Source organism: Crocodylus siamensis, chromosome 9, assembly GCF_052110815.1.
Source record: "Crocodylus siamensis isolate JL-2025a chromosome 9, ASM5211081v1, whole genome shotgun sequence".
Lineage (NCBI taxonomy): Eukaryota > Metazoa > Chordata > Crocodylia > Crocodylidae > Crocodylus > Crocodylus siamensis.
This window is the reverse complement of record NC_143403.1, coordinates 70,988,191-71,004,436: the sequence shown is the minus strand read 5'-3', so window position 1 is coordinate 71,004,436 and position 16,246 is coordinate 70,988,191. Positions and strand designations below refer to the sequence as shown.

At 54.6% G+C, this 16,246-nt stretch overlaps 2 protein-coding genes across 14 annotated transcripts in view; one reads left to right on the top strand and one right to left on the bottom strand.

The window, feature by feature from the left end:
• Positions 1–8,321, top strand: part of SH2B3 (SH2B adaptor protein 3) — a 57,461-nt gene extending 49,140 nt beyond the window's left edge. For all 5 annotated transcript variants that reach the window (XM_090063105.1, XM_090063106.1, XM_090063104.1 and 2 more), the window contains exons 6-8: positions 1,091–1,305; positions 1,841–2,003; positions 4,112–8,321. In XM_090063105.1, coding sequence (XP_089919231.1) covers positions 1,091–1,305; positions 1,841–2,003; positions 4,112–4,416 — 683 coding nt within the window. In that variant the 3' untranslated portion in view covers positions 4,417–8,321. The remainder of the gene's footprint in view (positions 1–1,090; positions 1,306–1,840; positions 2,004–4,111) is intronic.
• A 1,010-nt stretch (positions 8,322–9,331) lies between these two features.
• ATXN2 (ataxin 2) overlaps positions 9,332–16,246 on the bottom strand; it is a 56,450-nt gene continuing 49,535 nt past the window's right edge. For 8 of the 9 annotated variants that reach the window (XM_090063091.1, XM_090063095.1, XM_090063094.1 and 5 more), the window contains 4 exons: positions 14,674–14,819; positions 13,904–14,131; positions 10,786–10,954; positions 9,332–9,974 (listed from right to left, as the gene is read on the bottom strand). In XM_090063091.1, the coding sequence (XP_089919217.1) occupies positions 9,946–9,974; positions 10,786–10,954; positions 13,904–14,131; positions 14,674–14,819 (572 nt within the window). In that variant the 3' untranslated portion in view covers positions 9,332–9,945. The remainder of the gene's footprint in view (positions 9,975–10,785; positions 10,955–13,903; positions 14,132–14,673; positions 14,820–16,246) is intronic. The other variant, XM_090063099.1, reaches the window with a different exon arrangement.

Here is a 16,246-nt window from a genome sequence, read left to right as displayed (position 1 = left end):
AGTGGCCTGCAGATGCCGGTGAGCTCCGGGGAGCACAGGGCAGGCCCCACGTAACTCAGACCATCAGGGCAGACATCACCCAGGCAGAGCTGGAACAGGGCGGAGAGTCTGTAGCAAGTGACTGAAGGAGGGGTACCTGCAGGGAGCTTGCGCTGACACCCAGCGGGAAGCCACGGGGAGGGCCTGCCCGGGAGGCATGAGAGCAGCAGCTCCTGTTCAGCAGCACCCTCTGGTATTTCTCTAGGCCCTTGGGGTGGCCAGGCCAGGGACCCTCCTTCTGCCCCCACGGTGGAAGTGGCTGGGGCAAATGAGGTCTTAATACGGCAGAGCACCATGCCGGCCCCAGTCCTACCACTTGCCCTTAGCAGCAGGGCCCTGTGGGATTAGCCAGGGTCAGGCTGGGGGGGCAGCAACCCCAAGAGCCCAGTTCCAGCCCCACGAGGTCTCGGTGCCGGGGAGGCAAGGGGCATGAGGGATGCAGGGCCTGCAAAACCCCGTGGGCTGGCAGAGGGGGACTCTGCCCCTCCCTGGATCGTGGCCATGGAAGAGCAGGATCCTGCGGGCTCCCTGGGCTGCAGGAGCCTGCCCCGGCACGCGCTATCACTATCCAGGAGCCTGGGCAGGGCTGCATCTGGGGAAGGCTCCAGGTTGCCTCCTGGTTTCTGTTGCCAAGAAATCAGTCCTTGGCCTGCCCTTTCCCGTAAAGAGGAACTAGGGTGACCTGGCCTCAGGTTGCGTCGCCAGGAAACCAGGCTCTTACTGATAGCCTTTGCGCTTGGTTTCAGTCTCACGCAGCGCCCAGGTCCCGCGGCGCACGGCTCCAAAGCAGAAGTGGCTGGTGACTGAGCTAAAGAGCGTGGCTGGGCTCAGCAAAGCCATGCACGCGAGGCGTGGGGAGGCGTCTGGTGCACGCCGTTCGGGGCCAGCTCCCCTTTCTGCAGACGTGCCAGGCAGCAGCTGAGGAGCCGGGGATGGCGGAGAAGTGGCCTTGTCGTCCTTTGTGGCTGCTGTGGAGCTCGCAAATGTTTTCCCCCCACCCCTCCCTGCAGCCCCGCAGGTCCTGACATGTCTCCCTCTCTCCTCCCTCCAGGGGCCGTGCCCTGTGCGCCCCCAGAGCCGCCCTGCCAGAAAACCGACCATTTGCTGTCGTCCTACCCCTGGTTCCACGGGCCCATCTCTCGCGTCAAGGCTGCCCAGCTCGTTCAGCTGCAGGGGCTGGAAGGCCACGGGGTTTTCCTTGTTCGACAGAGTGAAACCCGCAGGGGGGAATACGTCCTCACCTTCAACTTTCAGGGAAGAGCGAAGGTACAGTCTGGGCACAGGGGTGCATGGCCGGGGGGGTCCTCTCTTTGGCCTGCGCTTGCTCCCTGCGCTGGAGGAGAGGAGCAAAGCACTGCATGGCCGACCTCAGGTGGAGCTCAGATGGCCTGCTGGGTCCATCGCCCCGCGGGCACCCTGCGGCAGGGAGCACATGTGCCCCCTCGCCTCATGCCAGAGCTGAGCCCCAGCAGAAGCAGGATTTTTTTATCCCATGGGCCGTTTCCATGGGGGGAGCCAGCTGGTGGGCTCTGGAGGTGCTTCTGCTGCTCCCAGCGCCCCAGCATGTGCTGGGCCTCCCCGGGTCACAGCTGCTGCAGGGAAGGCCCTGGAGGGGTCCAAAATGGGGCTGAGGCTTGCAATAAACAGAGCAGCCCTTGGGGGCCCTGTTCTGATTACATGGGGTCCCTGGGGGCCAGCATGAAGCCCCTCCGCACTGCGGGGGCCTGGGCAGGGCTTTCCCATCGGGGGGGCCCATCACCCTACCAGCCCTGAGAGAGATGCGCCCTCCCTCCCCCAACAGCACCTGCGGCTCTCATTGACCGAGCGAGGACAGTGCCGCGTGCAGCACCTCCACTTCACCTCCATCGCGAACATGCTGCAGCACTTCCAGCGCAATCCCATCCCCCTGGAGTGCAGCACTGCCGGCGACGTCAGGCTCTCCAGCTACGTCCCTCCCTCCCAAGGTACAGGGGGCCTGGGGACGGCGTACGGGTGTTCCCCTGGGGCAGGCGCTGAGCAGCAGCAGTCAGGAACCGCCCTCGACGGCATCGGCAGGCCTTGCGGCTGTAGCGTAGCGTTGTGTCGGCGCGGGAGTGTGGGGAGGGCCGGCCCCTGCCTCCAGGCCTTTGCTGCTGTAGGTCAGAGCAGGGCCCAGGCAGCTCCCTCCGCAGCCTCCACCATCGAGCTCTGCAGGGAGGCAGTGCAACTCGCGGCTGGGAGAGGCTCGTGAGGAAGAGAATGGCAAACTCTCAGGGTCCCCCGGCCTCAGCCTTGCACTGGCGTCCCCGAGGCCAGGCCTGGGGAACTGCAGTATTGACCTATGGCCCCAGCTGTGGGGCAGCTGCTCCGGCAGCAGTGGTGCTCCCCTGTTGCTGTTGCTCCGGCCATCCTTAGTTGGGACTGAGGACGGGCCAAGGCCCTGGGCATGCAGGAAGGGCCCTGCGTGCGACTTCCCAGCACTGGCCGTGACTCACGAGCTGTGCAGCTGACCCAGTTAGAGCACCAGCGCGGAGGCAGAGGGCCTGCTCCCCTCCCCACCCAGCGGCTCTGGGGAGGCGGAGGCTGGAAACCTGTAACAAGCCCGAAACCGGGCTGCTCTGGGCCCTGCTTCCTATGGCCATGGGTCTGGCTGCTCCCCGCAGTCTCCGCTTCCCATGCCGATTGCTGCCTTCAGAGGGGACTTGGAACAAAAAACAAATCTCAGCATTTGTCCTGTTCCTCTCTGAGTCACACGCACACACCTGCCAGGGATGGGGGAGGCTTGGAAACAGCTTTGCCATCCAGGCTCCCTGTTTCCAGGTGGCAAGCACCTCCAACCAGCCTGCGCCTATGCTCCAGCCCAGCCCCTGGCCCTGGGTAGCTGCATTAGAGGGAGGCTGGCACACGGCGGGAGGCTACAGACTCACTGCTACAGGATGGGGGATGCGGGAGGGCACAGGTAGAGTGGTGCCCCACTCCAGGGAACAGAGGTGACAGGCCAGAGTATCCCTGCCCAGCAGCTCAGGTGGGGCTAGAACCCAAGGTTGCTGAGTCCAGCCTTAGGCTTATGCAACTGGCTCCTGCCTTTGTTTCCACCTGGGTTTCAAGACCCAGGAACCAGCTGTGCTGCCTCCCCCGTGGTTCAGTGGCTCGACAGCTGGAGCAATGCTGCTGGAGTGGTACGGGCCCATGGTTCAGGCTCAGTGGAGCCCAGTATTTTCTTTTACCAAGCTCATTTCAAGGTTTGCCCTTTGTTATTTCTCTACTGGGAAAAATACAGAGGAGCCAGGAGCCTGCTGCGAGCCCAGCTCGTGCCCTCCCCAGGCTCTCAGAGCAGCCCCGAGTTAGGACTGGGCTCCGGGACCGTACAAGCCATCCTGCAGCAGCTCCGACGGCACAGCTGAGCCGGGCAGCCCTGCGGGGGCACGGCAGGAAGGAGGCCGGAGATGGTGCAGAGAGCATGTGCTCTCCCTCCCTCCTGGCATAGGGTGGAGAGGAGGGCCTAGTACCTCCTCCCCTGTAGCTTTAGGACCCACCAGACTGGGCCCCCCTGGGAAGGGGCAAGGGAGGTTTGGGCACAGGCAGGTGCAGGGGCAGGTGCGCTTGCCCCAGGTCTATGGGCCACAACAGGAAGTGCCCGCCCGGAGCCGCAGCAGGCGACTCTCAGGCCTCGGGCTTCCTCTCTGGAAAGGAGAAGTTGCCCCCGCCGTGGTCTGCAGGGGCCATGCGCCTGGTTCCCATCCGGTGCTCACCAAGAACAGCGTGTTCCCACTCAGGGCTGCGGAGCCTGAAAAAGCCTTGGTGGGGGGCACCCCCAGCCAGCCAGCAGCTCAGCTCCCCTGCATGGCACTTGGCCCCCGCCCGAGGCTGCTTCCCCCAGAGGTAGCTGGCTCCCGCAGGCAGCTGCTGGGGAGAACAGCTTGTTGCCCCATGCCTGACAGGCTGCCCCCCACTCCCCAAATAAAAGCCAGGAGCTGCCAGCAAGGAAAAACAGGCAGGATGCTTGCAGCTGCTGCTTCTGGCAGGGTGAACCTGTTCCAGGAGGGCTCAAGGGTCCCTGCCTGCCGTTTCACCAGCTTGGCTTCCTCCACAGCCCCAGCCTCCGCCAGCACCATCCTGCTCCCCTTCTCCATCCCCAGCTGGAGCACCGACCTCAGCCTGGCTCACATCGGTCCCTCCAGCTGCCCACGGCTGCACATGACCGACCACCTCCACCCTAGTGCTCAGCCCGAGCAGATCTTCCACCTGGTGCCCCCTCCAGAAGAACTGGCACAGAGCCTGCGCCTCGGTGAGGCAGCCCCCATGCCCATCGCCCTGCCCCGGACCTCCGACTACGAGCTGGACTCCCCAGGCCGGGGGCACACGCGGGCCATTGACAACCAGTACACGCCGCTCTGACGGGGTGGCTGGGTGGAGGCAGTGGGACACACAATTTGCAAAGGAAAGCATTTGAAACCTTGTGCCAAAATGTTTGAGGAATCGTACAGGAGACGGAAGAACTGGTGTTCTTTTCCTTCTGGCTCAGGATGGTTGCAAGGAGGGGGACTGGGCTTGGGCCTGTTCAAGGGCCCTGTTTAGACCAGATCTCCCTCCTTACTCTTTACAGACACAGCTCCTGTTGGCTCACTGCAGCGCGAAGCTCACAGTCCCGATCCGTTACTGGTACTGAGTATTTCAGTCACTTGCAGTCTCCTGGCCCGTTTTGATGTGGCGGAGGCCAGGAAAGCCTGAGTTACACCCACAGGGTTGAGAGTGCTTAGACAAATTGCTGATTTGGGCCATGCAGAAGCAGGACAGAGGCACTTCCTGCCACTCAAGGAATGTGCTGCAGTTGCATAACATCACCCGGTTCCCTCTTTCTCTTCCTGGGGCAGGCGCAGATCCTATTAGCAAAGGGTTTGCTCTGCAGTTCTGGAGGTGGAGAAGACTGGCTGGCACAGTTAACAAATGCGTAGCTGCAGTTGCTGACTGCTACAACTGGCAGAAGAAATCGTTCCAGCCATTCATTAATTAAGAAGGTGAACACTAACTTCCCCCTATTGTTCCTAGAAAAATAATGCAACTGATGGGTGGAGCATGGAGACTGACATCTCTTCCTCGTAAAGCTCCACTCCAAGACCGGGAGCGATTTAAGCACAAAGCTAGTGTCAGGCAAAGAGATTTTCCAGATGTTTTACCTCAAGCTGTTTCTTAAAGCACAGATTTGCTGGCTGCCCTGCTCGCTTGCTCCCCAGCTTAGCCTGCTTGAACAGCCCCAGGAGGCCTTTCCAGCTCTGCAGATGCTGCTCAGTTACTGGTTTCTCTCCCAGACAGATGCCACCGCTCCTCCCCACCTGTCGAGCCTGCACTACCAAGGGCTAACAGCAGCTCACATTTTTGTGCCTTACTTGGACTAGGATTAAGATTAGGGTTTGGCATTTCTACACTTAATCAGACACCTGTGATTGTACCCACCCATTTGCCTTTATACTGCTTTGGACACTGGATGTAGGCCCAGCTACATGTACTTGCTTAAGGTTTATAAGCAATAAAATTGCCACTCCTACAAGGCTGGAAGGCTCTCCAACGAGCACGGCCAATCTGTTCCTGTTCACGGTCAGGCCAATGCCTCCTGCTGTGAGGCAGCATGACAGCAGGTCTCATGGAAAAGGAGTAGAAATTAGCCGACTTGAAATGCGAACCGGGAGCAAGAGCAGCAGAGAGCTGGCGCACAGCTACACAGCGCTTCAGTCAGTGGTTTCTAGGTGGTGCACTCACGCTAAACGCACAGCCCCCATGCCAAAACGGTGCCATTCAGGGTGCAAAGAGCAGGCCCATTCAGATCAGTGATTCTCCACCATCTCTGCAACAGTTTAGGATCGATTGCCAGGCAAATCCCACCCTGGGAAAGCAGATACAGCTAGTGCAAGCCTCCAAGCTGCTCTCCACCATGCTGGTTTTGTTCAAGCAAAACAAAAGGCATTTGCTCACCCCACTCAATGCCCAGGCAGTGGATGCAGGGAGCTGCTGCCCAGAGTGATAGGACAGCCCCGAGAGGAGCCTGCGGAGCTGCAGTGATCCCAAGTCAGCATCACGGTTCTCCATTTCCTCAGCCAGGCCGAAGCGCAGCCCCGTGCTTTCACACCCTGCTCCAGACCACATTAACACCAAGGAGCAGTTTGGGAAAGCGTGTGAACCTTCAGGAGCATTTCACTACATCGGGAGTTGGCAGCGATTCCTGGGCTGAGGTTACACCTCAGCGCTTCAGAAAATCCAGCCCATCCACATGGGTGGAATCGAGTCCTCGTGGCTGAGCAAAACCTGACACACCCAGGCTCTTTCCAAGTCGAGCATTAAAGCTTTGTTTGCTTTACCAGGGGCAAGCTGCCCCAAATGGGCCATGGCAAAGGGACTAGCTCAACCCCAACGGAAGGGGAGTAAGAGTTCAAAGGGACGCTGTTAACATGGAAAATCTCTGTGGTGTTTGAAGGCTGTGCACATGGGAACTCCACCCACCTTCCGCTGCCCTTGCTTGCTCACCGAGGCGTCTGAAAAGAGATTCAAGCCCGAAGCATCTAGGTTGGAGACCAAATGAAGCCTGGCGGCCCAGCCCGTGAAGCTGTTTGTGCAGTGAGCACCCCTCACCCACCTGCCAAGGTGCAGAGTCCACTTCAGGAATTCATCTGGCAGCCAGAGAGCTTGATCATAAATTAAAATCAGGGATAAAAAACAAAACAAAACAAAAAAACCACACAACTTATAGCCATTGAAATGCCGGTGACTGGTGACTTTTGGGAGGAGAGTTATTGGCTTCATGGTCATTCAGGAGGGAGTGCTCCTGGCTTTAGAGAAGTGTTTGAGAGGAGAAAGATCTTGATGGACGCAAGCCATGTTCACCTCGAGACACTTAAATATGAACATTTTCCACTGTAAGCGCACAAGTGATTCTGTGCAGGGCAGGGGATCATCCCTGTTTTGAAGCATCCAGGACAGTTGCTTCACACATTCACAGCCTTGGAAAGGGAACATGCAACTCGGGCAGGCCTCCCCTTAGCCACCGGTCGGTTATGTTGGCCCCCCGGATGGCCACAGCCAGGTAAACACTGTTGCACAGGGCTGGATGGACACCTGGCTTGGCTGAAGTGCTCTCGGCTCTTTCCCAGGTTTTGGGCTCAGAGGAAGGTGCTCCCAGCATCAAATCCAGCTGGGGCTCCAAAGCACAACACTACCTGGGAACAGCTCTGGGTGGATGCAGATGGAGCTGTGAAGGAGACGCATCCGAGCCCTTCTCTCTCAGGAGGCACCAGCACAGGGCTAGCAGAGGGCCTGCTTTCACCACAGCTGGTTAAGAGTTAAGTTGCATGCATCTCTCAGTGAAGACAGTGCTTAGTGCCTTGAGGATCTAGCCGTACTGCCACAAACAGGAGCCTATTTCAGCCGGTACCCTGTGAAACAGCCAGCACATGGCCAGAATACAGGCCTGCGTGGGAGTCCGATAAGGCCTTCCCTGAAGTCAACCCCCTTTATTCTCAGGACAGGACTTGCTCTTTGCACACCAACAGGCTGGCTCTCCAGCAGCTCCCGCACACCCTTGCAGCAGGCAGGCTCTGCAGATGACGTTGCTGGTGTGCGTGTGCGGTCCCATCCTGTCTAGCCCTTTAATTCCTCCCATCCTGGTAGAATGGGACCAGCATTTAAGAGCAGGTCAGCCCCCCATGGATGCTTCTGCTTCAGGGCTCTCTTCTGCAGCATGGCTCCCAGGAAAGGGTCCAGGTTCAGGGGAAGCAAAGCCAACCCCCGAGGATTAAAAGGCAGCCAGGTGGCAGGATACTTACTTGTTTCAAAGCATCATTCTTCCCTCTGCTCCCTCAGGAAAGTATTCAGGTAATCATCTTTCTTCTGTTCTCTGCAACAAGAACACCTGTAGTTTTGCACCCGACACTGTCATACTTTAAACACGCATGCAAGGCCGCAATCTTGACTGACAGGTTTTAATACAGTATTCCAGATTTCAAACTTAAGCTTGTTGCATCATAACAGGACATCTTAGGCAGCCAAAGGCGATAGGTATTAAGAGTCCATTGTGCAGGTTACACACTGCCTTTGTAACCCATCGGCAAATAAAGGCCAATAAGGGTTTTGTTGGAATAAACTGCATTTGTTTAAAGCTCTGCTTCTCACCAGCAAAGAAAATGATTCTTGTATAGTAGATTTTCTGTATATTGTTTCTGTATGTACTGTACAAGTAACTTATTCTTGAATAATGCAAAATTTTGCTATGTAAAGAATCCTGCTCCTAAATAAACTGTTTTTAGAATTTTTCACTCTTGTCCCTTCACATCCCTGCTTCTAACGTGATCTTCTGCAGAAGCAGCTCTTGTTTCCAGTGATTGAATTAACAGCTGTTAGAAGAGCCCTGCCCCCACCCAAACTGCTAGAAATGGAACAGCTCTCAAGTGAAGCAAAGGTTTAACAAAACTACCTGAACGTGCCAATCTGCTCAAGCCCCTGCTCTTCAAGGAGCACAGGCACAAGGCGTTTCACTCACTGGGGTGGATAAAAGCACCCTCTATATTTTTAATGATACTGTGCCCCCTGCTGCTAACCAGAACTGCTTCTCTAAGTGACATCAGCCCTGCACTGTGGTTGCTCAAGACAGCGGACTTGAGAGACGAAAGCTAGCCTGCTTTCCTCTCCAGGCCCTACGCTTCTGTGCCAGCCGTGTTCCATGGACAGATTATTATTTCACTCACCTTCTCAGTGCAGCCAGGGGCAACGCGGCTGGAGTGTAGGAGACTCCCATTTCCTCCTCCAATCCATCATCATCTTCTAGGCAGCAGATTTAAGCATGCTCAACAAGGAACAGCAGCAGAGACCACAGCGTATTTCGCAGATGGTGCAAACTGCTACAGGTTAATGCAAGGAAGTCAAGTGCAACAGTTCTCCCAGTCCTTCATGCTAGAGCTTTTACTCAGTCTGGCAAGTAGCTTCCACCAACAGCGACCGATGCCAACACCACTGGCCTTCACGTCGTCTCTAGAGCCCTACATGAAACAGCTAGGTCTGCTTCTCACGGAGGGAGTCATATCATTCGACAGGCAGGCTACAGCAGTTGAGATTAAATATCGTACTTGGAACATTCTTACAGTTGAGACAAGTAGGTTGAAACGCGTACCCTGAACACTACACTTGCACCAAACCTCGCATCACGGGGGCATCAAATGCTGCTCACTTTTGTACAGCCAGAGCAAGCTTACCCGACGGGGAACAGGACGAATGCTCTGGAGACGGAGGATGCCGTATACACCTCAAGAGAAAACGCTTGCCACATTGGTCAGTTTTTAAAACTTTTTTTATTTTTTAATTTTTTTTTAAAGTTTTTATTTTATATTATCTACAAAGGTTTGTCTTTTTTTTTTTTTTAACTTAAAAGTTACATCACTGTCTTGCGATAGTGATCACCTCATCAAACGTGATTTATAAATAATAATCCATCAGTTTGATGATTAGAATTTTTTTTACTGAACGGTTTCAAGTTTAGTTAGAAGTAAAAGGGATCTCCGAGTCTTGATTTTTAGTGATAATAGCAGCAAGAATCACTCTTGTTACTTCCTTTGCTAGCTGATGAGTTCAGAACTTTGAAGGGTCGTTAAAAAATAAATAACTTCCAGTTTTCAGCAAGCAGAGCTGGGGCACTTGCAGGACTCTGATACAGTGCATGGAATTATGGAATAGCCCACAAGTTCCTACATGCCTCTACTCAGTCCACATCTCTCCCACTGCAAGATGAACTGTTAGCATTCCTATTGAATGTTACAAGAAATCAAAATTTTTTTTTTAAACAAAATAAATGAAATTCTAGTTTTTCTGTGCTTCCAGTTGGCAGAAGCAGAAGGAGGGTTTTGGCCTACAAAAGGTATCCAGCCTTTCAGTTACTCCAGATCAGCCTTACAACTGTTGTTGGTGGTGGGCTTGTACTGCAAAAGAAATTGCAAAAGTCAGTAGCAAATTGGCAAAGCCATGCAACCGTCTGCTAGTTCCCTGGGCACAGGGTCACTACTCCGCTCAAGCCTTGCAAAAACCTGCATTAAGATGTCCTCTGGCTGATTGCTCTACCTAAGCCCCTGGAAGCCACAATTTGCTCTCCCCACCCATCCCCCAACACACAAAATGAGGTGTTTGTTCACTACACAAGATCACAAGCTGCTCTGAAGGGGAACAAAGCATTTAAGAAGCCTAGGCAAGATTTACATGTGAAGACAGTAATAAAAAAAAAACACAAAAAACAAGGAGCGCCTACTTTTCCTCAAGCAACGGCACTGCAAAATAGCGCTCTCGGAATAAGGAGCACACTTCCAGCGGCCTCTTGCCTTCAGCTGTTGGAAGTCTGCAACGCTCGCGCCCCTCAAGCACTATTCCTGCAGCTGCCCTCAAGACCCGTCACTGCTTGGCATTTTAGGACCCAGACCATTCAACCAGAGGCCACAAGGCAGCGCATCCCCCAAGGCACGGGCAAGAAGGTGCAGTCCCAAACTCCACGGCCATCGGTCCTTGTACTTCAGCCTCGGCTAAGTCTTGCACACTTACCACGCTCACACCTGTACTGCCAAGATACAAACGCTAAAGGCAGAACAGCCGTCTGCCTGTAGCAGTTTGCCTCGGTAAAAAAGGACATCTTGAGGTTTTTTTGTTTTCTTTCTTTCTCCCCACACCTGGCTCACACTGCTCTCCTCACTAGTTTGACCTGGCTCAGTTACAGTGCAGGTCTCGCAGGCACACACTCCTCACCTGAAGGGTGCGTCATATAGGGGAAATGTGTTGTTGTCGAGACTGGAATGGGCTGTAGTGCACTTTGAGCGATGGCGGCTTGGGGACCACCAGGTGGCTGTGTCGTCATTAGCATCATTGGAGCATGGGCAGTTGGGTGAGAAGGAAGCATTCCTGACTGTACATGAGCCTGAAACAAAGAGCTCTTTAGTATAAATGGTCACAAGGAGGCAACACTCCTGGCCACGGGGCTATCAAAGACTCCTCCGGCCGTCTCAGGAAGTCCGGAGATTTGCTCCGCTTGCGCTCGGTTGGCCAGTGCGTGCAATGGGGGCCAAGCCTGCTGCCTGGGGGAGGGCCTCAAATCCTTGCTCTCTGCTCTGAACATTTCTTCTCACTGCTGGTAACTGGGGCAAGAGTCCCTTTACTGACTAAGAGCACAGGAGGGACCGCCAATGTGAGGGTGGGGGGATTAGGGACAGCAGGAAACCCCTTGCATGTGTCATTGCTAATGCTGAAAAGCACCTGGGATGCCTTTCCTACGCAAAGGATGAACTGGCGCTGGGCAGAAAGACCCACTGACTGGTCCTTCACATGGCACAGGAGGTACTGCAAGGGCATGTAGAGCACTTCTTGCAAGGAAAACCACAAAGCAAAAGGCAAAGATTGATAAGTTCTCCTGAGAGAAAAAGAGACTTTGCAGCTACGCTAACTTGGTTTCTCACATCCTAGACTCCCCCAGTGCCTCTTCTTGGCTGCCTACTCGATACCCGTTCTTTCCAAAGCCCAATGGCCTTGTTCTCAGCCGGGCCGGTACTCATTCCACCCCTTTATTCTGCTATTCTGTCACCTCGGATATATCTTTAGTGCAGCTCAACGCACCCAGGTTCTCATGTGCCCCAGCCACATCTCAGATGGAAACGGAGATGCAGCTTGTCAGAGCAGACCACCCTGTGACAAACAAGCAAGCAGGCATCTCCCTCAGCTCCTTCACGGCACTTCACGGACAGAAGGCAGCCACAGGAAAGACCAGCACTTTGCAGTTGCAAGGTCCTTAAGCTAAGCAGTGCTCCAAGCCAGCAGGGTGTTTGGCTGCAGATGGTTTACAGAAGTCAGATGCGGTCCTTTTAGCACATTTTGTTAGAGAGAAAAGGCCCATTGCTGCAGGCAGAGTCCCAGGCTCTGAACACCAGTGCAGACAGGACTCGTTTTACTGCCTTAACTGACGCCCTTCCTCAAGCTGGGATGTGCCTTCCAGCAGCCCCAGAAGGCTCCACACTGCCTAGGGCCCCTTTTTCTGCCCATCAGCCATGTCTTCCCAGCCTTTTCTAACATCTGTCATGCCTGCAGTGGCATTTCTACCCCAGGCGGGTGGTGGTTACTGTCCCTGTGGCAGTCACGCATGCAGCAGCTCAGGCTGCCTGTGCCACCGTCTCAGTGCTTTCCAGAACCCAACACCTGGCCCCGTTCTCAGTGCTGGCTCACATGACATGCTGAGCTCCACAAGAGACCCTCAGACTGCTGCCCACCACACACGACGTGGGCATGGATCCCCCAGGGCCAGCCTGCAGAGAGCAGCACAACAGCGCTCGGCACCACAAGCCCCTCTCCAGTCATGGGGCTGAACCCCAATCCCTCACGTGCTGAACCAGCATTGCCCCACAACCACAACCCCAGGGGACTGGGTCACGAGGGACTCACAGAGCAGTGCCCAGTTCGACGGATTACTGTGCAAGACAACAGGCCAAGGGTCCACAAGCCTAGCCCAGAGGCAGAAGAGCCGGTCTCAGCTCCCCAGAGGTACTGGAGACTTCACAGCAGTCAAATGCTTTTGCAGTACCACTGGCACCCAATTCTCCTACTCATCACTGCGTCCTGGGCTGCAGGAGGGATCACAGACCAGCACTCCCAGTGGAGGGTGGTGCCCTGAAACACCAGTATGAACTGGCGATTGCATGATGGCACCATCTGCCCCGCCCCCTGCAGTGCACACGAAGAGCCCACCTCCACAGAGCAGCCAGCCTGGGGGCTCGGCAATCCACGCATTTCAGAGGGCCCACAGGCTGGACTTTCAAGGGACCGCGAGGAGCCAGGAAGTCCCAGTCCCCAGGACTACCCGAGCCAGGACAGACTGACAGCCCACTGAGCCCAGCATCCCATTTCTGGTAGCATCCAGGTGCTCCAGCAGCAGCAGCAAGGCCCCAGCGCAGAGCCGCCAGGCACAGCCAGCTGGGATTTCCTCCTCTGAACCCAAGGGTAAGGCAACAGTAAACCCAGTGACAATATTAACACCTAGCCTTTGCAAGAAGGCATTAGGCCCAACTCCTGACTGGCCTGTGGAACCAGCTGTCCAGGGGACAGAGCAGAGAGCTTAGCAAGATTCATGACCAAGGACTACCGGTCACACCAGGTCACGTGGCTTGAGCTGTTTGCTGTCCTCCTGCTGCTAAGGAGGAGTCTTCCCTCTAGGCAAGAAAGCACACAACTGTCTTCTAATCTGTGTGCGCCGCGTAAGCTAGTCCTCTACTCTGGGACGCTGCCTCTACTCAGGTCGCTGGACTCCAAGGTGGGAGCCAAGGGCTGAAGGCAGCATCCAAACAGGCTTTGCACCATCATCCCTAGCTGCCAGCCAAGCAAATACTCACTGGGCAGGCCTGGATGTCCAGGCAGGTCCCCCTCCCTGCACCCTGTCTGGAACCCCACCCCATGCAGTTACAATTCTTCCTTGCCTTTGTCTAACCTGAATCTTGGTTGCTCTCACCCCAAGGCTGACCAGTGAAAGGGCTGGCAGTGAGGTCACAAGGTCCTTACCCTCTCAGGGCTTCCCAAAGCTATCACAAGCATTTGCCCGTTGGCTGGTCTTAAAAGGGTTGGGCCTTGTGTTTGCAATGGGTTTCAACAAGCACTGGAGTGGAGCCCCACAGGAGCCATCTTGGAAACTTGGGGGGTTACCATGCTCTGGGGCATCTAATGGAGCTTCCAGCTTTCTCGAACAGCATTAGACAAATAGAGACCTAAGCAACACAGCTACTAGCAAATCCTGGGGGAAGTGCTGCTAGAAGGGTCCACTCCCCCCGACCAAGTTACCCACGTGAAACAGGCAACATGATGTTTCTGGAAGGCTTCAAAGTGGGTTTACCTGGGGTACGTGGGCCATGTGTGGCGGATTGGTATAGGCAGGCTGAACATGGGAAGGATGGATGGTGAAGACGGTCTGTTGTGCTGTAGGAAAGCTGTTCTGCGGAGACTGTGCGTTGGAGCCTGGCGTCATGGCAGGCGGGGTCGGGGCGAGCCCTGCGTGGTAAATGGCCGACTGCTGCTGCGGGTTGGCCAGGTGGAGGGCCTGCGCGGCCTGGTGCTGATGGTGCTGCAAAGACAATGTCATGGGAGGAGGAGAGATTAGAGCTAGCTTGTGCGCATCCACGCTAGCACCCAGGGAACAGCCCCAACACACACGTTCAACACAGGGAAGCAGGACACGCTGCTCAAAATTGACGCTCCCAGAACGCATGTCCAGGCACCCGCTGCGTGTCTGCACCCACTTGCGAGAGACGAGTTCAGCCATGGCACAATGCTCCCTTTGCACACCTTCACAACCCAGGCTGCAGGGAAGGGACCATGGTAACGTGCCTGCAGAACCAACCTATTTCCCCACAGCCAGGTAAGCCACTACCTTTCCTCCTCTTCCAGCACATCGCACTCGGATGAGGGTGATCTCAGGCTCACTGGACAGCACAAGACCAAGACCACTAAATCCCCAGCACCCCACAGTTCCTTGACAGGTATCTGAATACAGTTTCTAGGGAGGTTACATTGGCCCCCTGAACTGATACTCCTCAGCACAGATTTTCCCTCTGAACAAAAGATGCCAAAGTAGCAGGTGAGGCAGTGTCCCCCACGCACAGATACCTGCACTGGGCTGGGAGCAGGGTGGCTTCCGGCGTGTTGGCTTTGCTGCTGGCCTGTTGGCGTGGCAGATGGCTGCGGGTGAGAAGGATGCGGATGCAGCGTAGCATTGGGGTGGGCATATTGTTGAGCAAGGGAGCCAGTGGAAACTAGAATGGAAGAGGAAGTTAGTGAGACCCAGGACTTCAAATGCCCATTATCACACAGCTGCCTCCACTGGAGGACATGATTGCTTGCTACTGCTACTAGAAATTGGTCTTTTTTCCCTGAACGGTTATTACCTAAACACCTTACCTCAGCTCTACAAATTTACACTTGCTTTTGTAAAGTTTGCCTGGTTTGTCAGGAAAGCCTATAAATAACCATAATTAAATAATTCATCTTGACGATCTAACGGGTACTGGACACCGTCACAAGAGTAGTATTTTATCTTTGCTTTTAGTCACATGGACCAGCCCAAACAACAGTTTGGAAATAGCTGCATCAGAATTTACTTTTTCCAGAATTTTTTTTTTTTTTTTTAATATGCTAATTTCCACCATCCACAAAGTCTTTGGCCTTATATCTAGCTAACCTCACCATGCTACTTTTCTGGAGATCTCATAATTCAGTCAGTGCATGCATTTTACATGTATACCGACACATACTATGCGTGTGCAAGTAAGTTAAAAAGGGACCAATGGTATATTCATAAAAGCCAACTTTAGTTACAGCTGGTATCTTGTATGTAAAAAACAAAAGTCCCCTCTTCCTCTCATGCCTTGGTGTTCCCAGTCTGCAAGCCTTTTGGTGTTCAATGGAAAACTGACCACCAGCAGAAGACAATTTAAATGCCCAAACCAAGCATCATGCATCAACTTCAGCTGTGCAAGCTACCAGGTATCCCCCAGCAATAAAACCAATGTATTCAGAAGGTCCCCAGTGAAAGGTCTGGTCACATTTTGCTACAAAACGGACAACTGTTGGCCTTTTCTTGCTCCGAGGTTGAAGCCACAGCAAGCGGCTCCAAAAACAAACTTTACCGCACCAAGGGAAAATTTAACCAACCGTGCCAGTCCATGAGGAACAGAGATGCTGCCCAACACTTGCAGTTTTTTGATCCTGTACAAGTTGAGAACACAAGCCACCAAACCAGGCATAGCTCCCAGAGGCCGTGCAGAGTCACTACATACTCCAACTGGGCATTAACTCCTTCCAACCCTGCGACAGCATGCGGGAGGCAGTGCTCCAGCGGCACTGAATCCAACTCTCCCTAGGTCCTGAACCCAACTGTTGCCCCCAGCCGTGCTCACGTCACTGAGTGCAGGGCCCCTGTACGGCTCCACGCACATGAAAACAGAGGGCTCTAATCCGACTGTTCTGAGAAGGGGGTTAAAAGGAGACAAAAAGTGTAAATGCCTCCAATAAAGGATGCTCCTGCCATCGTACTGCTCTGCTGTGTACCCCAGACACGTCCCAGTCACTCAGTTGCCCAACACTTCCCAGGCCAGTTTGCTATTACTTCTCTACTGCCTTCTGTTTGATCAGTCATTTCAACGCTGCCCTGCTACCAGAGGGCTACTTCTCCTGCAACAGC